This window comes from Xiphophorus hellerii, chromosome 12 (assembly GCF_003331165.1).
Source record: "Xiphophorus hellerii strain 12219 chromosome 12, Xiphophorus_hellerii-4.1, whole genome shotgun sequence".
NCBI lineage: Eukaryota > Metazoa > Chordata > Actinopteri > Cyprinodontiformes > Poeciliidae > Xiphophorus > Xiphophorus hellerii.
The window spans coordinates 1,128,789-1,153,808 of NC_045683.1; the positions used below are offsets into that span (position 1 = coordinate 1,128,789).

A 25,020-nucleotide genomic window follows, 5' to 3' on the forward strand; every position below is an offset into this window, starting at 1 on the left:
ATTCTGGCCTGGGCCAGGCAATACATTTACTTTGAACCAATGCTATTTCAAATGAATCTGAAAACACTTAAACTTGTGCTATAAAAGCAGAGTCCGACCTTGTGAAAGGAATATTTAATGAGAAACAAATTTTGAAAGGTATTTGCAATAGATGGTCATCTGAAAAATGTAGCCACATTTCTGGTTGAATTTGTTTCAACTTATCAAAGATTATAAAGGTAATATTCTAGAAACCAGAATGAAGCTTTAACCTTTACAGTCCAACTCATTTTACTGTCCTTGGATTTTCTGTAATCATACAAACATGACTGCAGCAGAACCGTCCAACCGTTCACATCACTTCTGATCACCTGAAAATACTTTAATCAGCCAACTTTATTCACTGGAGCAAATATTTATATTTTCATGTCACATTCACAGAGATTAACATATATTTTGACATGTGATGTGATGCTAACATGCATTAACACTGCATTGCAGCTCTACCTGCACCAGTCAGTGAACCTGGGTTACAAAATGTTTGTGTGACCTTGGGGGTGTAGTTTCTGTTATGTGTGGAGAACCTTAAATCCTCTTTTTACCAGATCACACAGATACGGTTGTAAGAATTATCAGAGGCACTGTTGCAAATTAAATACAGTTTATTGATTTCATAAGTTTCTTTGGACAGAGAGTTTATTTTATTATACAAAATTGACCACATTAATAGCAAAGGTCTATGCTGGCCCTGGAAACCTCAAAGCTAAGATACAATTAAACCCAATTAAATAACATTAGACTGTTTGGGGGAGGAATAATAATAAAGAAAACACAAATACAACTAAATGCACCCAAGTGTTCCCCAACAAAAACACAGTCACACAAAAAGCCCTGGTGAAACAGCAAAGGAAAGAAAAACTCCCCTTCCACTAGTCTCCTCAATCTGAATAAAATAGCTTTGGACCCAGAGACAGCATAGATCATTTTTATTATTTAAAACAAGCCAGAAGGCTAGACAATAAAAACTCCCCTTCCTTCAACAAAACTAGCAAAAAAGAAAATACCTTTAATTAATAATAACTAACCCAAAAAAAAGGAAAGAAATACTAAACTAAAACAAAAACTGAAACAGTAGCAGGCCAATCTGCACATAAAAGACATCAAATTAGACAAGCACCTTAAGTAGTCAGATAATTATGAGAAACTGTGGTTCTCTGTACGTCACTCGCTCTAGAAGTATCTCTCCTCTGTAGGAATCATCAGCCTGGGATCTGATCTCCTCAGCGATCTACCTGCTTTTAAATGCAACTACTGATTACCTGTCTGGCTAACGAACCAGCTGCGCTCTGTCACGGCGTTTTCCATATATGGGCAAAAGGAAGAACGCGCAACACTATACTTCTGGGACAAAATGCCCCGGCTACATAATTATTCACTTACATGCAAAAGAGATCTTGTTTCTGTATCACTCTAAACCTCTACAGACATTTATTAATGTAGAACTACTGTATGACTCTGGAACTCATTATGGCACATCACAATAATCATCAGCATTATTATTATGGTGAAAATGACCCACATCCCAACTGTAAACAATGCATCCAAGTTGTGTCCAGCAGAGTAAAAATATTTCCACAGCAAATAAATGATCAAGTCTCTCTTCACCAATATGGTTGAAAAAGGAACTTCTTGTCGTAATCTAAAAAAAAATTATAAGAAACATAAAAAACTAAAAAGACAAGCAGCAGTAAAACTGCAACAGGCTGCATACACGTTAATGCATACATACATAACCATCCATGAATACTAGATTAAAAACCTTAAAAACAGTAAAAATGTAGAAATTACCACAAAGACAATCAAGACATTAATTCCCCATTTCCCGCTCTTTCCCCTCCCACCAGTGGCAGCAGTATAGAGTCTAATTTTCTGCGGTACAAAGGAGTTCATGAGCCTCTGAACTGAGCAGCCCACTAACAGGAATCTGCCTTGGAGGGAGTTTCCTCTGCTGGGAGAAAACTGTTACAACGGGTGGCTGGTCCAGAACTGACCTCAACTTGGACAGTGCTTTCTTTTCCACCAGTGTCTCAGCAAACTCCAGGCTCATCCTAACCACAGAGGCAGCTTTCCTGATTAGATGGTCCAACCCTGATTAGATGGTCCAACCCATTTCCTTGTTATTCCCCAACAGATCACTGCATAGGAAGGTGTCATGATGGGTGCGTTTTTTCAAGCCCACATGCAGAACACCACACAGGAGAGCAATGTGAAATAAAGATAAATTTATTGAAAAAACACTGCTGGCAGGAATAGTTGGCTCGGGTCGGGTCCAGGGAGAGAGGCTGGTTCAGGGAATCAAACAGTTCACTAGAGAAGCAGAGGGAGGTGATGAGTTCAGGTTTGTAGGAAATGACAACGTTAAAGTGAAGGGGCAGATCTTACTTGATCGGCAGGTTAGAGAAGTGGGAGGGTAACTGCAGCGTCCGGGGGTTTGTTCTCAGAGGTTCCAGGTGGTAGTCTTGTCTGACCGCGGGAATCCAGGAGGCAACGGGAGTACGTTGGAGGGCGGACAGGTAGGCTCAGGATCAGCGGATGAAGAGGAGCCAGGAGGAAAACACCTGGAGGCAGGAGAAGCAACGAAGAAAAACTTTCACTAAGAGTGGGTCAACAAGGCAAAAACAGAAGCAAGCTTCTAGGGGCTCAGAGGTACCGTGACTGGCTAACACTCAGGCGCCGAAGGACTGGCAGTCAGCTCCTCTTGAACCTCACACTGATGAGCCAAACCCGCATCAGGTGTGGGATGACGTCATCCACGCCCTCCGACGGATGGTAAAGGCGCCATCTAGTGGTGGAGGAAAAAGAGTGCAGGAACAAAACTCCACAAAGGAGCTAAAAGACCCCGGAACATGACAGAAGGTAAACTTGCCACAATCATCCGATAAATTACTGTATCTCAAAGTTCACATAAAAAGAGGCAAGATTCCTCACAAAATACATCAGGCTCTGTTCTTTTCTGTATATCATGTTATGTTTGTCTGTCAGCTCAAAGTAAACCCAGGTACTTGTATGTGCTGACCACTTCTACATTATTACCATCTATAGTAAAGGGAGTGTTACCCTGCAAAAGTCCAGTACTGTCTTTGTTCATGTGATGATTGATGCATACTCAGAAAAATGGAAAGCCCAAGAAACTAAGAAAATCTGCAACTGTACTTTGCAAAGAAAATCTTTTTCAGAGTCATTTGTAAGCAGCAGTAACATCCATGATGTAGCAGCTCCCCAGCAGTTGAATTAACCAGAAAGTCTCGACGGGTGAATTTAGCGTTTTTATTTTTCTTCGAGTGATTTAGAATCACCACAGTCACCAGTCACCGTGAAAACTAAAACATATACAAATACTAAAATACAAACATAAACTTACAATACAAACAACAAAACAAAACGTACCTCGCTGCTTTCACTGGGGAACACTAAGTGTTGATTTCTTCATGCTACTCAGCTTGACAGTTCAAGTCATTGATTGACACGACAATTCTACCAGCTTTTAAAGGGCCTGCCCTCATTAGTTACGGCAGCCCAAGAGGTACAACAAAAAAACCCCAAAACATTACAAAGTGCAAATACCAAACAAAACAAACAACAAAAATACTAATCAAAACAGACAAACATCCATAAACAATCTGTCATACTTAATTTAGAAAATTCTTAATTTACTTTAGTCTACTATCCGTTATACATGATCATCAGTTTCCACAATAGAACAGGTTATTGAACTAATGTAACTGATGCCTCAGATGGAATATGTAATCTTTGAAAAAGCTGTTCAGGAGCCACCAAGACTCAAACCACAGAAACAAGAAGTATGTTTGAAGGAGTCAAGAGGAGGCGATCATATACCAGAAAACTGTATCAGTGGTATCACTGGTCTAGAGTTCAGTGGTAGCATCTGGTCTAGAGTTCAGTGGTAGCATCTGGTCTAGAGTTCAGTGGTAGCATCTGGTCTAGAGTTCAGTGGTAGCATCTGAAAGCATTTTTACCAATTAGTTTGTTTTTCAATCATAGGATGATTCATGACAGACTAATCTAAAAACCAGCCTTTATCAGGAGTATGGACACTTTTTTCACCACCATGTTGACTTACTAGTTCAGTCATAAGCATTTATGCTATGTAAAAGTTAGACTTTAGTTAACTCAGTAAAAATACGGAGATAATTCCTTTACTTCCAAAAACAATCCTAGAAAACTTGATGTTTGAAATATTTGAATCTATTCAGTATATTTAGGCACACGGTGGTCCAGGAGTCAAAGCCTTTTTTTCCCTGAGACCAAGACAGAATATTTATCTTTGATAAATGTTTCAGGAGATTGCTTTATTTACACCATAAAATGCAAAAATGAATGGAAAACCAAACATTGTATTTTTCTGAGACTGTGGGATGGATCTGCACTCTGACCTTTGTTTTTAATTCATCTCAAGTTTGTTGTGTGCGGGTGACAGGAAAAGGTAAAGTTAATAAAAGCTGAATAGCTTCTGTCATTTTGACAAAAGCGTTTTTGAGTCTAAAACTGGTCTTGACCCAATTTGTTGAAGACAGATGAGAAACGTGGAGCTCTCCTTTCCTCCGCGGCTCCATAACGTAACATCTAGTCTGAATGACACCAGATTGTTCATGAAATCCAGCAGGACTGTTGCTGCTGTGGATACAAAAGTTTTCCTTTCAGCTCATTTATTTCTCTTTCATGATTTTTCTGCAGAGCATCTAACTCTTCTCTGTTCATGCCTTCATCCTGGCTTTGAATAAGTTGTTTTAACTCATTCATTTCCTGGTCATGTTTCCGTTGCAATTTATTTATTTCTCTGTCTACATTTTTTGTGTTTTCTTTCAGAATCTTTTGCTTGAAGTCTTCCAGTTTTTTATTATGTTGTTTCTGAAGGTTTTCCACTTGAACCGCCAAGTTTTGTTGAAGATTGTCCAACAGTTTCTGTTTTAACTCATTAATTTCTTGGTCATGTTTTATGGTCAACCTTTTTCTTTCCATTGTTTTTTTAAGATCCTTAATTTCTTTTTTCTGTTTCTTCTTTAGAGTTTCAATTTGTTCTTTCTCTTCTCTTCTATTATCATCTGAAAGCTGTTGGGTGAGTTTCTCCACCTCTTTTTTCTGCTTTTTCTCCATCATTTGTATTTTTTCCTTGTTTTCTTTCTTTTCAGTCAGAAGCCCCAGAACTAAATCAGCCATTTCTTGTTTATGTTTGTTCTGCAATTCATCCATTTTCTGCTTCAGACCAGTTTCTTTGTGTTCTGACAGATCCTTAAATCTTTCGTATTCATCTTTCTTCTCCTGCAGGTCTTCCTTCAGAAGTTTTACTTCAACCATATGATCCTCTATCAGAGCTGCAAAGTCTCTCTCTTTTTTCTGTCTGAATTCGTTTGACTCTTCAGCTTGTGCTCTTGCCTTCTCTTCCAGTGTTTCAATTTTTTTCTTATATTCCTCCTCAGACCTTTTCCACTCCTCCTCTCGCTCTTTTCTGATTCTATCTTCTTCTTTTGCTTGCTGTTCAGAAATTTCTCTCTTCTGCTCATATTCTTTCTTCAGTTTCTCAATGTTCGCCTCATTCTTTTCATCTTCTTGTTTTCTTTTGTCTTTTAACTCATTTCTTTCCTTCTCCCATGTTTCTTGCTCCTGTCTCATCTCTTCTCTGCTTTTATCCAAGTCTTTTTTAATTATTTCCTTTACATTTGACTCTGTTTGAAGCCTTTTCTCCAATTCTTGGATTTTTTGCTCCATTTCTTTCTTTTTCATCACTTCTTCTTGTTCTTTCCCCTTGTCTTCTTTTTCCCTGTCTTCTTTTTCTTTCTTTCTCTTTTGATGTTCTCTGTTAATATTTTCCTGCAGATATTTCAGTTCTTTCTCTCTTTGCTCTTTTTCCTTGTCAGTTTTCTGTATTGTCTCCATCATTAGATTGATTTCCTCCTGATGTTTTCTTCTAAGCTCCTCCATCTCATCTTCCTTGTCTTTAAGAATTTTCTCCATTTCTTTCTTAATGGCTGTTTCCGCTTCCTGCAGCATGTCACTGGTGTAGAAGCTTCCACTGTTTTCCTTCACCATTGTTTGGATCTTAGTTATTAATTCAGTAACTTGGGTGTTATTCTGATTGACACGGTTATTAAACACATGATATCTCTCTCCACAATCAGCTATCAGTTTTTTACATGATTTTTTACATTTGTTTTCAATATACTTGTCAATGGATATATTGTCATTTTCCAGATTATCTCCTCTAGTAAAAAGAATGATGGTGAATTTTTCTGAACTTTTCCCAAAAATTTTCTTGATGAGCTTTAAAGTTTCCTCTTCCTCCTCTGTGAATCTGCCGATCTGCAACACCAGCAGGAAAACGTGTGGACCAGGAGCCACCAGACTGATACATTTTGATAACTCATCATTGACCTGCTCAGGGGACAAAGACGTGTCAAACAGTCCAGGAGTGTCAACAACAACCACAGGGTGACCGTTCACTTCACTCTGGGCTTTCTGGCAGTGTCCAGTCACTGATGTTTGACTTGATTCAGCTTTAAACTCTTTTCTTCCCAGGATGGTGTTTCCTGATGAACTCTTTCCATTTCCAGTCTTTCCCATCAGAACGATCCGGAGACAGTCTGAGCTCGGGTTCTCTTCATTACCTGAAAAGCATAATTATATAAATCAGACTTTAAGAAATCAACACCAACATGAATAATACAGATAAGCAATACCCTACATCAGTGTATGACTTACAGCTGGAAACCTCTTTCACTTTAGAGTTTTGGAGTTTGGCCTTTAGTTCAATGATCCTATCAGTTTGGGCATGCCTGAATGTTTCAGTTGAATAGCAACAAGTGTTTACATTTATTTCTTGTAGATAATCAAAGATCTTGGATGACCCTTTTTGATCTGTGATGTTGACAACAAAATATTTTCCTCCACAGATCTGGAGGAGATGCTGGATGTCCTTGTCCTCCTTTATAAAGTTATCAACATCTGGATGTTCAGCATCAGTCTCTGTAGTGAAGAGGATGATGGTGAAGTCGTTGACTCTAGAGCTGAATGTGTCCTGGATGGTGTGTAACTCTCCCTTGTCTTCATCAGTGAGGGGACCCACAGGTAGGACCAGGATGAAGGCGTGGACACCCTCAGGATCACAGAGGGAGACACACCTGAAGGATTCCTCCATCACTTCCTGCTCAGCTTTTCCATACAGCGCAGGCAGCTCCACCAGAGAAACCCCACGTCCAAACACCTCTCCCTGCTTTCTAACACACTCTGAAGGAAGATCCTTGTGACCTAGAATGACCTTGGCTGCTGCCGTCTTCAGTGGTTCACTTGGACCAAACAGAACCAGGTTCAGATGAGTTTTCATCTGTTCTTGTTGGGATCTGCTGGTTTCTTCTCTGAAGGTCAGATATGTTCCTTTGTTCTGATCTATGATCGTCTCAATCTGCGTCATTAACGAACTGCGGTCATTAGTATTCATGTTGTAGGATCTTCCCTGAACCAGCCTGATCAGGTCACTGACAGAGGAACTGTTTTCACTGTTTGTTAAAATGATCATTGAATGTCTGAAGGCATCTCGACCAAACAAACTCAGGATGAATTTCAGAGTTTCTCTGTTGTTTTCACTGAAGTCTGAATTTTTCACCAGCAGCAGCAGAACATTTGGTCCAGGATCACAGAGACTCACACATTTCTTCACTTCACTCTGGATTTTCTCCTCAGTCAGACTGAACATGTCAGGAGTTTTTACCACTGTTATTGGTTTTCTGTTCCACTCTCCACTGGAGGCCACACTGTTTCTGGTTTGGGGAAATTTTTGAGGATGAAAATCCTTCATTCCAGTTATTAAGTTTTGAAGCTTTGTCTTGTTTTCCTCACTTTTCCCCAATATTACAATCCTAAAACCAGAAGCTGTAACACAACAGAGAAAATGATGTGATGATGCAAATACCCATACATTACATTTCAGGCAAAAATGATAAATACATTGCACAAACACTAATTAGTCAAAAACACACCTTTGCCATTATCAGCTCATATTATCAAACACTTTTCAGTTATCTAAAGGCTAAAGGAGTGTTAGAGTCCAACATTTCGAGGCTTTTAATTTGTGCATTCAAATACTGTGAGAAAGAGTTTGAATGCACAAGACATTTAGTCATACTGCAAATATTGTTTATGGATGTACTGATATGTCAGAATAAAAAATTAAACAGATTTGTATTTTGCATGTGTTCTGGTCTGGTGTAAGAGGAAGATTTTGATCTAAACCTTATGTTTTGTTGCTTGTGTTTTATTTGGTTAAAGGCATGCAAGGCCTAAATGGCTTCACACGACATAGTTATTTGCCCACTGCTGGTGGCAAGCTACTGGACTGTAATAGAGCAGTCTGACAGTTTTCACCACCAGCAGGCAGGATGGATCCAGTGCCTTGTCCAAGGACAGAACAACCGGAGCAGACAGAACGGGGATCACAGTATTGTGCAACAGTAACAGTGAAGCTATAAATGCCACTAGAGGAGTTCTGGGTAGAACTTGTTCATTAGTTATTTTTTAGTTTTACTCCAGCTGCGTTGGGTCAGGCCATACTTTGCAGTAGCTCCCTTGAAACTTCACCAAAATATCCACAATCTATTTTGTAATTTATCTTTTTTGCCCTCCAACAGATAGAGATAGCAAAAATAACCTACATGTGATGTTTCAAACTGAAACACCACATCAAAATGTTGCATATTGTTGTTTATGGGAAAAGGGGTGAAGGATCTTGGTGGATGACAACCACACAAAGAGAAGCTTAAAGATTAGTAGCAAACTACCTGACCATATAAATATGAGAAAATTTAACTAGAAAGGTTTCTAAACTATTATAGTTGACCAACTGTGTTGCCCTAGATTTGACTGGCGACCTGTCACCCGTTAACAGTTGGAGACAGGCTTACCACATGCACATTTTCACCATGCTAATTACTACTGGCTAGTCTGAAGGAGCTGAGTGGGCGAGGGCTGCTCAGAGTGGGAAGCTTGGAAACTGCAGCTCTGAGGAGGAGCTGTGCCTCAAAGGTGGGGCTAGGTCCATTCAAGTGTTTTGCACAGCTGAATGGTTGCCATGGAGATTAAAGGATTTCTTAAACATTAAAGATACACTCCAGGTATGTTTTGATGAAGTAATAATATTATAACATGACAGAAACTTCCAAAAAGTAAATTTTACATAACACTGCCCTTTCAAGTTCACAATTACAATGCACATGTGCAGTATATTGCCAAAAGTATTTGCTCACTCATACATGTGATTAGAATCAGGTGTTCCAATCACTTCCAAGGCCAAGGATGTATAAAACGAAGCACTAGGCATGCAGACTGTTTTTACAAACGTGTCAAAATGTTTCGCTCTCAGAAGCTCAGTGAATTCCAGCATGGAACTGTGATAGGTTGTCACCTGTGCAACAAACCCAGCCGTGAAATTTCCTCGCTCCTACATATTCCACAGTCGGCTGTCAGCTGTATTATAAGAAAATAGAAGTGTTTGGGAACGACAGCAACTCAGCCACAAACTGGTAGGTCATGTAAACTGACAGAGTGCAGTCAGCGGATGCCGAAGCTCATAGTGCGAAGAGGTCACCAACTTACTGCAGAGTCAATCACTACAGTCCTCCAAACTTCATGTGGCCTTCAGATTAGCTCAAGAACAGCACACAGAGAGCTTCATGGAATGGGTTTCCATGATGACCAGCTGCATCCCAGCCAGACATCACCAAGTGATGCAAAGTGTTGGATGCAGTGGTGTAAAGCCGCCGCCACTGGACTCTGGAGCAGTGGAAACCTGTTCTATGGAGAGACAAATCGCACTTCTCCATCTGGTAATCTGATGGATGAGTCTGGGTTTGGTGTCTGCCAGGACAATGGTACTCGTCTGACTGCATTGTACCAAGTATAAAGCTTGGTGGAGGGGGGATCATGGTGTGTTCTTGTTTTTGAGGAGCTTGGCTTGGCCCCTTAGTTCCAGTGAAATAAACTCTGAATGCTTCAGCATACCAAAACATTTTGGACAATTCCAGGCTCCCAACATTTTGGATCTTGCCCCTTCCTCTTCCAACATGACTGCACCAGAGCACAAAGCCAGGTTCACGGATGGAGAGTCTGGTGTGGATGAACTGGACTGGTCTCCACAGAGTCCTGACCTCAACCTGATAGAACAACCTGTTGTGCAAACTGGCATATTGAGATCTTTCCAGTTTCATGTAGAATTCACATGAATGAGAATTGGTAGTAGATTATTGGAAAGAAATTATTCTTTGATTGGTAATTAAAAATCAAGTATTTGGTGAAATAAATATGGATTCTGTTTTACAGAAGTGAAATGGGCCCAAGTGATTTAAAGGTAACAAATAATGGTAATAGAGATAATAACCAATGTTATGATTAATGTATTGATTCATGTGTTGATTAAATAATGATTGAATGTTGATTGCAAATGAAAAGTGTATTAGATGTGATTATAAGATGTATTGGGAGGCCTTGTAACCTTTGTATTATAAGTAACTAGGTTAAAGGTAGGAACACAGAAAAGGATATGTTTGCAGCAGTTTAAAAAGGAACTGGAAACTTGAGCAAGAGCAAGTCTGAGGGACTGGCTCCAGATGGCTGGTATAAAGAAGAAGTGGGTCAACAAGGGATGATCAACAGTGCAAGTAAAAGGTCAAGAAGCATCTGACCGTAAGGAGTAATGTAATGTTTGCAATGCACAACCATGGGATGTGAGAGTATAAAGAGAGTATAAAGACCCTTGGAAAAGAGGAAGAAGTCACTTATTCTCTGCGGCAGACGTCGAGTTCAACCACGAATGCAGTTTAAAGATCTACAGAGGACCGCACCCCAGAGCAACAGGAAAATCCAAGACTCTGCACCGCATCAGAGGAAAGAAGCCAATTGACTTCACCCATGGCTCCAGATCTGACAGCTGTCTCTGACTCTTCCTGAATGGGAACCCCAACTACAAGCAACAGACTTGGCTTATGGACAAAGACTTCACCAGCTGATGGTAAGCTGATCAAATCAGAAGGCAACGTCGACATCCTTTATTCTCCGTTCAGACTGAGAGTTTTTGCTGAGACGAAGCAAATCTTCCACCAAGGAGTGCAAGGTCACCTGCTGCTGGTATCTGCCTACCATCTGGGGTATGAGTGAACTGCATCCTAAATCCTCCCATAGTAATAGAGACAGTGGTTAGGGATAGAGAGTTGATTGGTATGTAATTTCTAAATGTATCATTTTTGATTGTTAAAATTCCTGCTGTTGCTAAACCATGCTAAAGATTGCTAAATAAAGCATCATTGAAAATTCTAGGATACGTTATGGGCAATGAAATTACTGTCATCTATCAATTTAGTGTTCTTTTAATGATTGTAAAAATTAATGTCACATAGTTCTAGAGATTTGGAGGTATTTTAACGGTTACCTTAGAGATGAATAAAAATAACAACTTTGGAGCTTATGTCTAGCTACTAAAACTAATCTAGTCCAGTAATAGAGAGAGAGCTGCCGTTAATGTAGTGGTTATAAAACTATTCTAGACAACCAAAAGGGAAAACAAGATCTAGTGATCTGCGATCGATTATTTTGGTCTTTCAAGTTCAGTGCTACAAACAGAAACAGTAAAGGATAGCCTAAGTTTAATGAAGTTTAAAAACAATGTATTTTTCTTTAATGTTACTTTTCCGGCTATGTTTGTTTATAATTCTTGAAAAGTTCAACCTTTTAGATTTTAAGTTATGAGAGTTTAATCATTCGAGTTTCGATTGGTTTTGTCTGATCGGATGTAGGGGAGTGTGACGCTTCTGCTCCTCCATTAGTGATGGGATTTTCGGCTCCTTTTCGAGATGCGGCTCTAATGGCTCTTCTTACTGTGGAGAGCCGGCTCTTTCGGCTCCCCATATATATTTTTGACATTATTAATTAATTAATAGCTTAAACCTAATTTTATAATATTTTGTTTCATTATTGACATTGTTAAGCACTTATGATGAGTAAAAATGCCGCATAACAATGCTATAGCAATACCGATGCATGTGATGTCCGCATGTGCCTGTGCAGGTTGTTTGTAGAGCCTGCACCATAGGAAATGCTGACTTTGCACAGTCTGCACTCTGCCCTGGAGCTTGATGTAGCATTAAAATGAGTCCAAATCTTGCTCTGTTTTCTGTCACTCATTTATTTTCACCTATTCAGTTCTCACACTGACTCCCCTTCTTTTTGTGCTTCTTGACCGCTGACTGAGTGTCTGTACACCTGCCGACGAACGCTATACAGCTTGGCCAACTGCCTGCCATTTCCACAAAAAAAGTGGAGATAAACTTTTTTTTCAGTGTTTTCCCGCCACATTATTAATTGAAACTATGTGTGATTGGTCAGATGTGGAGCACACGCTTGACATGAGGGCAGTGGACCGACCGAGGGAAAAAAACTCTCTGCTCTAGCACTGGCAGAAGAGCAAAACGCGAAGGAGAGGGAGAAGGGAGGGAGAGACAGCGAGGCACCACAGGACAAAAAAAAACGATGTGGGGAAAAACTATCGGCTCTGGCACTTGCAGAGCACAAGCACAACGACAGGGAGGCGGAGAGACAGCGATATACTGTAGAAAAAAAAACGGCTCCCAAATAGGATCCTAAAACGGCTCCCATTGTGGAGCCGGTTCGAATTGTTCACTTCAAAGAGCCGGCTCTTAGAGCCGGATTGTTAGCGACCAACACATCACTATCCTCAATTACAACACTGGAGACGAAAGCAGTGACATCGTGTCCGTGTTTTTATTATTCCCCTACAGGTAGAGTCCTTACTCATAAGGGGTGTAACATTAACAGGTGTAGTTTTTGGGGTTACACAGCTGCAGGGCTACTGAGCTGATTGCTCCACTGACTGAAAAAGGTTGTATCATCTGGATCGTAGGTAGTGAATTGGCTAGATGGGTCTCTCTCGACACCAGCTTAAATAGATTGTTCCAGTAATTCTAGTCAGAGTAAGACTCTATAGGTTTAGGGACTTTCCAGACTTGTCAGACGGAGAGCTGGTCAGTAGTCAGACCTGATCTGTAAGGGAACAGGCCGGGGCTGGCTATTGCGCAACACACCTTTGAGATGAATTACAGAGGAGACTGAGAGCCAGGTATTGTCGTCCAAAATCAGAATGTGACCTCACAAATGCCCTTCTGGAAGTATGGTCAAAAATCCACATAACCACACTTTTAAACCTTGTGGACAGTCTTCCAGAAGAGTTGAAGCTGTTCTAGCTGTAAAGAGAGGACCAACATCATATGGAACCCAATGGATCAGGAATGCGATGTCACTAAGCTCATATGTGAGTCAAGGCAGGTGAGCAAATACTTTTGGCAATATAGTGAATTTATGAACTAAAAATACCTCCATAGAATTTGTGTTTATTCTTGGTTTTGCAGGGTTTGCTGTTTCAGTTTGCAAATTCACTCCATCTATTGTTCTATAATACCAAATCTCATCAGTCAGGTATTCATAAGCAATAATTGAGACTGAACATTATTTGGCTCTTATTTCCTGGTAATTATATGGTGCCCTAACTTGGCCATTTTGATCTAAATTGCTAATTTTGTTAATAATTGTCCTTTGCATTCATTAATAGTTATTCATTGTCAGACTAAGCACACTGTGGCACAATACCAGTGTTGCCCAGTCTAGTGGATATACTGCAGGACTTTGCTCCTCTTTAAGTCTTTGCAACAACAAGATTTCTTAGTCTATTTTAATGTATTAATTTAAAAAAGTAAGACAAAAAAGAAACAAATAAGTTTATCATTAACTGTGAAATAAATTTACTTACTTTCAGATGATAACTTCGTGCAAAAGTTTTAAACTAAAACCCATGACATTAATAAAAATATTTTTGTAAGATTTTATTTAAATCCTTCTTTTTCTGAGTTATTTCTGCACTTACCATGATGTGTCCCAGCAGGAAGATCAACTTGCTCATAGTCTACAAAGCTGGCTGCTGCTTCTTCAGACTCTTTGTAGCTCACATGTTCTCCATTGTTCTCTTTTACAATTTGATAAAAACGAGTCAGTAGCTCTGGATGTTCAGTGCCCTCACCATTTAAGTATCTGTATTTACATTTTTTTTTTAGGTCTTTTAATTGAGGGCCTTTTGTGAATTTGTCCTTCACACCTGTTAATTTCTGCACAAAATTCTGCTTCATAATCAGTATCAGTGCGTGATTAAATGACTGATCACTGAAGGTTTCAAGGACTTTGCACATCATATTTTTTTCTCTGTCAGTGAAATCTTCAGGCTGAAGAACCAACAGAAACACATGAGGTCCAGGAGCAGAGAGTTCAGCACAGTTTGTAATAAACTTTGTGATTTCCTCCACAGACTTTAAGTCTGGAGTGTTGGTGACAATTATTTTTGTGTTTTCCACTATTCCACTAATTCTCAGACTGGAGTGATGGGATGTGCTAAAAGCCTCTGTTTGTAATATGAGGTTTCCAACTGAATTCCTCTGGGTCCAGCTGCTCCCGAGTAGAAGAACTCTCAGCTCAGACACTGAAATTACAGAATCCAAGAAACAAAGAAAAAATACTTACTGACAACAAACTTTACAAATAGAGATAAATATTTGAGGGAAAACCCCACATAATTTCAGATAACAGGAAAAGAAGAGTATGAGCTTGGTGTCAAAATGTGGCTCTTAAAAATCCAATTTTCAGCATCTGAAAACATCCATTTCAGATGTTTCATATATTTCAACTTTGTATTTAATTTTTAGTACAACTTTCACAAAAAAAGTTTGTCAAACTTTATGTACCTGAACTTTGTATGGAGAGCGATTTCAGCCAAAATATAATGCACTTTCTATGATATCAACTTGCTGATGATACCATGATACTATATATACTGTACAGTATGTATATAATTAGAATAGAATAAAAGTACTTTATTCATCCCAGCAGGGAAATTATTTTGCAGTTACAGCAGCATAGAGACAAGACACACAACAACCACCACTGAGTAGCAATGTAGATAAGATAAAATAAGAATAAAATATGAAATGCTGTCAATATAAAAAGCAGCTTAGAGCAGTCCTTGCAAAGATTCAAAATGCAGATATGTATATGTAAATATATGTACAGCGGTGTGCCACAGTGCAGTTGTGCAAAATCGGACTGATTAGTGCAGAACAATGATTTAGCTTTTATTGTACAGTGAGATGGCATGTGGCAGGAAGGATTTCCTGTATCTGTCCCTACGACAGCGGAGCTGGAGCAGCCTATGTGAGAAGATGCTCCGCTGTCTGTCCACTATGTGGTGGAGAGGGTGCTGTTTATTGTCCATCATAGACAGAACCTTCTTCAGTGTCCTCCTCTCCACCACAGTTTCCAGGGACTCCAGCCTTAGTCACAGTACAGAGCCAGCTTTCCTGATGATTTTGTCCAGTCTATTAGAGTCGCTGGCTCTGATGCTGCTTCCCCAACACACAGCAGCAAAGAAGATGGCGCCGGCAACAACACTGTGATAAAAGGTCTCCAACATCTTGCTGCACACATTGAAGGATCTCAGCTTCCTTAAAAAATAGAGTCTGCTCATCCCGTCTTCAAGATCCGTGGTGTAATGCCATCAGGTCCTGCAGCCTTCCCCTGGTGAAATCGCTCCAACTGTCTCTTAACCTGGCCTGTAGTCACCGTTAGCTGGGGGTAGGTGTTGTTGTCTGCAGTGGAGATGGGGGAGGAGGGGGGTATGGGGGGGCTGAAGGAGAGGTGGTGTGCAGGAGAATGCCGGTAGGTGGATTGAACAACTTGGGGCAGTGTGGATGTGTGGGGGGCTGGTGGTGGTAGGGGAGTAGCAGGAGGTGAGCTGAACCTGTTGAAAAACTGGTTGAACTGGTTTGCTCTATCCAGGCCCCCAGATGTCTGTGTGTCCTTCCCCTTCATTCCAGCGATGTTCTTCAATCCTTTCCACACATCTCTCACACTGTTCTGCTCGAGTTTGGACTCAAGCTTCCTCCTGTAGTTGTCCTTGCATGTCCTCAGTGTCTCTCTGAGTTTGCGCTGGACTCTCCTCTGCTCCTCCTTATCTCCTGACCTGAAAGCCATCTTCTTTTTGTTTAGAAGTGCCTTCAGGTCACTGGTAATCCAGGGTTTGTTGTTGGAGAAGCAGCACACGGTCCGGGCTGGCATGACAGTGTCCTCACAGAATCTGATGTATTCTGTGATGCAGTCAGACATGTTGTCGATGTCCTCCCCATGAGGCCCACAGAGCACATCCCAGTCTGTCAACCCAAAGCAGTCCTGCAGTGCCTCAGCTGCCTCCTGTGTCCACCTCCTCACCTCACCTTATAAGATAACTGATAAAACACCACCTGTGAGAGGGGCCAAAGGGGTCGGGTGCATTGTGTGATGGGTGGCGGCCGAGGGAGGGGGCCCTGGCGGTCCAATCCTCGGTTGCAGAAGCTCTAGGGATGTGGAATGTCACCTCTCTGGTGGGGAAGGAGCCAGAGCTAGTGTGTGAGGTTGAGAGGTTCTGGCTAGAAATAGTCGGTCTCACCTCGACGCATGGCTCTGGTTCTGGAACCAGTCTCCTTGAGAGGGGCTGGACATACTTCCACTCTGGAGTGGAGAGTGGAAGTCGGGTGAGAAGCTGTGAGAGGCACCGGGCAGGAGTGGGCATACTTGTTGCTCCCCATCTCGGCGCCTGTACGTTGAGGTTTACCCCGGTGAACGAGAGGGTAGCCTCCCTCCGCCTACAGGTGGGGGGACGGGTCCTGACTGTAGTTTGTGCTTACGGGTCGAGCGACAGTTCAGATTACCCACCCTTTTTGGAGTCCTTAGAGGGAGTACTGGAGAGTGCTCCTCCTGGGGACTCCCTTGTTCTGCTGGTGGACATCAACACTCACGTGGGCAACGACAGTGAGACCTGGAGGGGCATGGTTGGGAGGAACGGCCCCCCCGATCTGAACTCGAGCGGTGTTCTGTTGTTGGACTTCTGTGTTCGTCATGGATTGTCCATATCGAACACCATGTTCAAGCATAAGGTGTCCATATGTGCACTTGGCACCAGGACACCCTAGGCCGCAGTTCGATGATCGACTTTGTCATCGTTTCATCGGATCTGCGGCCGTATGTCTTTGACACTCGGGTGAAGAGAGGTGCGGAGCTGTCCACTGACCACTACCTGGTGGTGAGTTGGCTCCGGTGGTGGGGGAGGAAGCCGGTCAGACCTGGCAGGCCCAAACGTGTTGTGAGGGTCTGCTGGGAACGTCTGGCGGAATCCCCTGTGAGACGGAGCTTTAACTCCCATCTCTGGCAGAACTTTGAACACGTCCCGGGGGAGGTGGGGGACATGGAGTCTGAGTGGACCATGTTCCGTGCCTCCATTGTCGAGGCGGCCCATCGGAGCTGTGGCCGCAAGGTTGTCGGTGCCTGTCGCGGCGGCAACCCTCGAACCCGTTGGTGGACACCTTCAGTGAGGGATGCTGCCAGGCTGAAGAAGGAGTCCTATCGGGCCTTTTTGGCCTGTGGGACTCCAGAAACAGCTGATGGGGTCCCACAGCGGCGGAGGGCAAAGCGGCATGGCGCCGGCTCAGCTGGCTGCCTGCAGACGCATCTCCCGTCGTGTGTGTGTTAATCTGTGTATATAAAATTCTTGCTGTAACTGCGAAATAAATTCCCTGCTGGGATGAATAAAGTAATTTTTCTTCTTCTTCTTCTTCTTCATGTGAGAGGAGGGTGTTTGCGGAAGAGCAGAAGAAGAGTGAGAGAGCGAGTGATTGCATCTTTTCTATCTTTGTTTTTTCTTACTGTTTTTTCACTGTGTGTTTGTGTTACTTGTTTATTTGTAATTTCGTGTTTAGTTTCGTCACGTTTTAAGGGGTTTTGTGGGTTCGGTTGTGGCCGTCAGGCCGGCGTCTTAGGACGCCATGGTGGTTGTTGGTGGTGGGTCTTTCTCCACGCTGACACGGAAGAACGGCATCAAGGTGGGTGCTGGTTCTCCGTGCAGCGTGGAGGAAGTTTGTTTGGCTGTGGGTGAGGTGATTGGGCACGGGAATATTAGGTCGGCAGCACGGATGAATGGAGCGGTGGTGTTGTTTGTTGAAAAGGTTGAGCAGGCTCAACAGTTGGTGGAGGAGGGCGTTTCCGTAGGGGATTTGTTTTTGCAGGTGTCGCCGCTAACACTCCCTGCAACAAAAGTAACTTTGTCTAACGTGCCACCGTTCATCAGCGATGAGTTTGTGATTAAAGAACTGTCAAGGCACGGTAAGGTGGTGTCACCACTTAAAAAAGTTCTGACGGGATGCAAATCACCTTTGCTGAAACACGTTGTGTCTCATAGGAGACAACTGTTTATGATTTTAAACCGTAAAGATGAGGAGCTCAATTTACGGTTTCATGTGAGGATTGATGATTTTGATTATGTTCTGTTTGCCATGTCTTCTAATATGAGGTGTTTTGGTTGTGGTCAGGAGGGCCACATCATAAAAATGTGTCCTATGAGGGCCGACCCGGCTGAGCCAGGTGCGGCGAAGCAGCAGCCCGCTGCTGCTGAACAGGAGGGGGCCTCACCTGGTGAGGATAGGGCAGAGGAGGAACCCGCTGCAGAAGAACCAGCAGACGGTATTGTTGAGGTGTCAGTGGTGGACAGTGGGATGAGTGTGTGTGTGGGAAAGGAGGGGCGCACGGTGGTGTGTGGTGATGGGGTGAAAGTGTAGAGGGAGAGAGAGACGGTGTGCAGGGAGAGCAGGAGGAGGTGAAGGGCAGTGAGGAGCATTTAGTGTGTGGAAATCTGGGAGGGACAGGAGAGGTGGAGGTAGGTGGACAGAATGAAAGAACAGTGTGGAGTTGGTTTTTGGAGCTGGAGTGGAGGGAGAGACAGGTGAGGCAGAGGAGGAGATGGAGCTGGAAGCTTCTGCCCCGATAAAGAGGCGCAGTAAGAGAAAGAATGTGGTGGCTGCTGTGCAGGCCAGCAAGCTGGTCAGCAAGCTGGTTACTGAGAGGAAGGAGGTATCAGACAGCAGCGACGCTGAGAGCTGGTTCTCTGATACCAATGAAGCATCTGTGTCACAATCTGGTCTTAAAGAACCAAGGTACCCTGCAGAATCTTTTAGAACCTTTTTAGAACAAACTAAAGGTTTTAGGGGAGTAAAAATCAAAAGCTATTTTCCTAATTTAAGATGTTTTTATTTCTCAGCAAGGCATCACATTAGGAACAAAGAAGCATCAGGGTTATCAGATCAGGAAGTTTTTAGGTTGAAGAAAATAATGTCCAAAGTCAGGAAACAGCTCTGATTAAAATGATGCACAGTAACATTTTATTATTATTATTATTGATAGTTTTTTGGTGTGTTGGTTTTAGCTTCTTACTCAACATGGATTCTTTTAAAATAGCATCTTTGAATCTTAACGGGGCGAGGGAAGCTGAGAAACGGGCTTTAATTTACCAAACACTGAACCACAAGAGAATTGATGTTATTTATTTACAAGAAACTCACAGCGATCATTTAATTGAAACAGACTGGGGCAGAGAGTGGAGGGGGGGGGTCATTTTAAGCCACGGTGCCTCCCAGAGTGCAGGGTGGGCTTCCTGTTCTCCAAAGCTTTCACCCCAAACTCTACTGAAGTAGAACATGTCGTTCAGGGGAGGTGTCTTTTAGTCAAAACAAAGTTTGATCATTTTAGTCTGGTTTTTATTAATATTTATGCTCCCATTACCAATGCAGAGAAAAAGCGTTTTTTTGAACAAATTGGGGAAAGGCTGGGTGATTGTGGGTCTGAGGATTATGTTTTTATAGGCGGGGATTTTAATTGTACAGAAAACGAGTTTTTAGATCGTAATCATGCAGAGCCGCATCCAGCAGCCCAACATGCTCTGGGTCAGCTGGTCTCGTCTCACGGCCTGGTGGACGTATGGAGGAGGATGAACAGGCTCCAGGCAGTACACATGGTCCCACATTAAGGAAAACCGAATCTCTTTAGCTCGACTTGATCGTTTTTATTGTTTAAACATCATTTTAACGTGTTTAAAACATGCCAGATTTTACCGGTGGCTTTTACCGATCACTCGTTGCTTTTAGGTGTTTTTATCAGAAACATTTTACCTAGAAGCGCTTACTGGCATTTTAACTCTGTTTTAACTTATGATCGGGGTTTTAGGGAGATTTTAGGTTATTTTTGGACGGGTTTTAGACAGAGAAAGGCTGATTTTACTTGTCTGAGACAGTGGTGGGACCAGGGGAAAGTTCAGATAAAACTGCTGAGTCAGCAGCATACTCTCAATGTTACCCGTGACATTACCGGATCTATCAGGGATCTGGAGATGAACATCGTGGAATTAGAACAACTTAGTGAATCCACAGGAAATCGAGAGCACATTGAAGCTCTCAGATCTAAAAGGCTAGTTTTAGCAAACCTGCTGGAGAATAAAGTCCAAGGCGCTTTGGTCAGGTCCCGGATCCAGAACATCACAGAGATGGATGCTCCCTCTGGCTTTTTCTTCAGTTTGGAGAGGAAACATGGGCAGAGGAAGCAGATCCACTCTCCAGGGCAGATCAGGAGGAGGGCTGTGGAGTTTTACCGTTCTCTGTTCAAAAGGGAATACAAAGAGAACGAGGAACTGTTCGAGGAGTTCTGCAGTGAACTGCCTCAGGTCTCCAAGGAGACCAACACTGACCTGGAGCGCCCCCTGGGGCTTCAAGAACTCCACACAGCCCTCCTCAACATGCAGGGCCAGAAGTCCCCAGGCATTGACGGGCTCACTGTGGAGTTCTACAAGGCCTACTGGGATCTTCTGGCCCAAGACCTTCTCGATGTTCACAATGAGAGTCTGCTTACTGGTTCACTCCCTTTGTCCTGCCGCAGGGCAGTTATCACTTTGCTGCCCAAGAAGGGAAATCTGCAGGACATGAAGAACTGGCGCCCTGTGTCCCTCCTCTGCACCGACTACAAGATCCTCTCCAAGGCCACGAGGCTGGGGAAAGCTATGGAGCAGGTCATCCACCGGGATCAGACCTATTGCGTCCCCAGCAGGTCCATGGTAGATAACGTCTACCTAATTCGGGACATTTTGGAGGTCTCTGGTTCATTGGGTTTGAAGACTGGCTTGATTTCATTAGATCAAGAAAAGGAATTCAACCGCGTTGAACACGGCTTCCTCTGGGAAACCATGAGGAGGTTTGGGTTCAGCGAGGGTCTTATTGCCAAGATCCAGGTTCTGTACAGTGGCATTGAGAGTGTGCTGAAGATCAACGGCAGCATGTGTGCTCCTTTTAGGGTGTGTAGAGGCGTTCGACAGGGCTGCGCGCTCTCGGGGATGCTCTACGCACTCTCCCTGGAACCTCTCCTCCAGAAAATACGCTCGAGTGTTTATGGTCTGGTTTTACCTGGTTTTAAAAACAATGTGGTTTTATCTGCCTACGCTGACGATGTTGTTGTTTTTATTAAAGATCAGCGAGATGTCAGTATTTTAACCGAGATCACGGAAAAGTTTTCCACTTTGTCCGCTGCGAGGGTGAACTGGGGGAAAAGCGAAGCCCTGGCTGTCGGCGAGTGGTCCAACGGGCTCCCAGTTCTCCCTCAGGGTCTTTTATGGAAGAAAGATGGTTTTAAGTATTTGGGTTTGTTTTTAGGCAATAAAACTACTGTGTGTAAGAACTGGGAAAACATTGAACAAAAAATACAAAACAAGGTGTCAAAATGGAAGTGGCTGCACTCACAGATGTCATACCGGGGCAGAGTGCTGGTTTTAAACAACCTCGTTGCTTCGCAACTGTGGCATAAACTTGCTGTGTTAGACCCACCATCTGGCCTACTGGCAAAGGTCCAATCAGAGATGGTCAACTTCTTCTGGAACGGTCTACACTGGGTGCCACAGTCTGTTTTGTTTTTTTCGAGAGAGGAGGGGGGCCAGGGCCTTGTCCACCTGGCCAGTAGAACAGCTACTTTTAGATTACAGTTCCTCCAGAAGTACCTGACAGGATCTCCTGTATGGAAAGATGTGGCCAGCTGCATTCTCAGACGTGTTAATTGTCTGGGGCTGGATGCTGCTCTGTTTTTAACTGATTTTAGTCTTTTAAAGTTAAAAGGGTTGCCTCAGTTTTATCAAAGCGTTTTTAAATCCTGTGCTCTTTTTAAACAGCACAGATCAAGGACGCAAATTTCTCTGCATTGGCTTTTAGAAGAACCGCTAGTGTATAGAGCGCGACTAGATGTCCGTGACGGCGCCACACCAGGACTTGCCGAGGCGCTGATCAGGTCCGGTACGGTGACCCTGGGACGGTTGGTGCGAGTGGCTGGACCGGATTTTAAGAACATTCAGGGAGTCGGCTCACTGCTGGGGATCCGGTCCGCCAGGTTAACTCAGCGCTTCCTGGACCGGGTGAAGGTAAAGATGACAGCTGGGGAGAGGCGGCTCCTGCAGCTGCACTCCACAAAACACTGCCTGCCCGATCCGACTGACCCATTCCCGGACCTGCTTATAATTCCGGATTTCAGAGAGGACGGTGGTCCTCTACTTCAAAGTCCGGACGAAGGACTGGACTTGTGCAAAATGGGGCCAAAAGTACTGTACAAATATTGTGTAAAAATCCTGAACAAAAGAAACATCAGTGTGTGGAGCGACAGACTCAAAGGTCAGAAACCTCAGTGGAGGACTCGGTACAAACCTCCGATAAAAAAACGGACTGGTGATTTACAGTGGCGGATTCTTCACGGTGCCATCGCCACCAACTCGTTTTTATCGGTCATCAGTCCTGGGGTTTTAAACGAGTGTCCTTTTTGCAGTTTGTCCGAGAGTGTTTTTCACGTTTTTATAGATTGTGTACGGTTAGCTGGCTTTTTAAATCTTTTAACGAGCATTTTTAGCATTTTTAGCCTTTTTAGCCTTTTTAGCGTGGTTTTTACCAATTCTGTTTTTATCAATGGTGTACATTACAGCCGATCCACTAGTTTTAAATCCCGGCTTTTAAATTTTTTAATAGCCGAAGCCAAGATGGCTATTTACTTGACTCGACGGGACAAAATGCAGGCTGGACCTGGACTCGACGTGGCGCTCTGTGAAGGTTTTGTTTCCACAGAGCCACCGGGGATTTAAAGGGTTTTTTTTAGAACTGTGGGGTTTTAACAATGTGTTGTCCACCATTTCTAATCAGGGAGAACTAAAATATAACCAGTTGTTGTTGTAACTATTTATTGTGATTTTTTTTAGTATCCTTGACCTGATTATGTAATGTATTGTTCAATTATTGTATAATAAATGTTTTGTTAAAAATCAAAAAAAAAAATCTTCTTCTTCTTCATGCTGAGGTGGTTGCTGAGGCAAAAACTCAGGCGTGAGAGGAGTTTGGAGAGGCCATGGAGAAAGACTTCCGTACGGCTTTGAGGTGATTCTGGTCCACCATCCGGAGTCTCAGGGGGGGAAGTAGTACGGCACCAACACTGTTTATAGTGGGGATGGTGTACTGCTGACCTCTACTCGGGACATTGTGGGCCGGTGGGCAGAATACTTCGAAGACCTCCTCAATCCCACCAACATGCCTTCCATTGAGAAAGATGAGCCTGGGGACTCTGGGTTGGGCTCTCCAATCTCTGGGGACGAGGTCGCCGAGGTGGTTAAAAAGCTCCTCAGTGGCAAGGCCCGGGGGGTGGATGAGATCCGCCCAGAGTTCCTTAAGGCTCTGGATGTTGTAGGGTTGTGTTGGCTGACTAGACTCTGCAATATCACATGGACATCAGGGGAAGTTCCCCTGGATTGGCAGACCGGGGTGGTGGTCCCCCTGTTCAAAAAGGGGGACCGGAGGGTGTGCTCCAATTACAGGGGGGTCACACTCTTAAGCTTCCCTGGCAAGGTCTATTCAGGGGTCCTGGAGAGGAGGGTCCAACGGATAGTCGAACCTCGGATTCAGGAACAGCAGTGTGGTTTGGGTCTTCCCCTTCCTCCTGGTGGGACATGAACTCCTCACCAGGGAGGCGTCCAGGAGGCATCCTGGCCAGATGCTTCTCAACTGGCTCCTCTCGATGTGAAGGAGCAGCGGCTCTACTCTGAGTCCCTCCCTGATGACTGAGCTTCTCTCTCTAAGGGAGAGCCCAGACACCCTACGGAGAAAACCCATTTCGGCCGCTTGTATCCGCGATCTCGTTCTTTCGGTCACGACCCAAAGTTCATGACCATAGATGAGGGTGGGAATGTAGATCGACCGGTAAATCGAGAGCTTCGCTTTTTGGCTCAGCTCTCTCTTCACCACAACGGACCGGTACAGCGCCCGCTTGACGGCAGATGCTGCGCCAATCCGCCTGTCGATCTCCTGCTCCATTCTTCCCCCATTCCTGAACAAGATCCCGAGATACTTGAACTCCTCCACTTGGGGCAGGACACCCCCCCTGACCCGGAGAAGGCACTCTGCCCTTTTCCGGCTCAAGACCATGGCCTCGGATTTGGAGGCACTGATCCTCATCCCGGCCGCTTCACACTCGGCTGCGAACCGCTCCAGCGAGAGCTGCAGATCACGATCTGATGAAGCCAAAAGCACCACATCGTCTGCAAAAAGCAGAGATGAGATCCTAAGGCCACCAAATCGGATCCCCTCAACACCTTGGCTGCGCCTAGAAATTCTGTCCATGAAAGTGATGAACAGAATCGGTGACAAAGGGCAGCCCTGGCGGAGTCGAACTCTCACCGGAAACGAGCCCGACTTGCTGCCAGCAATGCGGACCAGACTCTGACACCGGTCATACAGGGACCTGACAGCCCGTATCAAAGGGCCCGGTACCCCATACTCCCGGAGAACCCCCCACAGGGTTTTTTCATTTATTCTTTTTCAAATTTCCTTTTTCATTTATCAGTTTTTCCCCCAAACTGGAAAAAAAGGTAAATAAATATATGCTAAGGAGGAGGGGCAGCGTCATCAGGCTACCACTTGTCCAACTGGTTGGTTAGCATCACACTGTACTTTGCTTCAAGAAAGATAGCGACCTACCACCGGCTTATCAGTGAGCTGA

At 43.5% G+C, this 25,020-nt stretch overlaps 1 protein-coding gene and 1 long non-coding RNA gene across 2 annotated transcripts in view; one reads left to right on the forward strand and one right to left on the reverse strand.

The window, feature by feature from the left end:
• Positions 1-361: 361 nt before the first annotated feature.
• Positions 362-3,576, forward strand: LOC116730309 (uncharacterized). The gene is made up of 2 exons (XR_004341299.1): positions 362-2,186; positions 2,896-3,576. It is a non-coding gene; the product is annotated as an uncharacterized LOC116730309 (long non-coding RNA).
• LOC116730308 (uncharacterized) overlaps positions 2,247-25,020 on the reverse strand; it is a 32,808-nt gene continuing 10,034 nt past the window's right edge. Inside the window, exons 6-10 of the mRNA XM_032579419.1 lie at positions 13,976-14,581; positions 6,757-7,923; positions 2,690-6,662; positions 2,422-2,597; positions 2,247-2,346 (exon numbers count right to left, since the gene is read on the reverse strand). Coding sequence (XP_032435310.1) covers positions 4,648-6,662; positions 6,757-7,923; positions 13,976-14,581 — 3,788 coding nt within the window. The 3' untranslated portion in view covers positions 2,247-2,346; positions 2,422-2,597; positions 2,690-4,647. The remainder of the gene's footprint in view (positions 2,347-2,421; positions 2,598-2,689; positions 6,663-6,756; positions 7,924-13,975; positions 14,582-25,020) is intronic.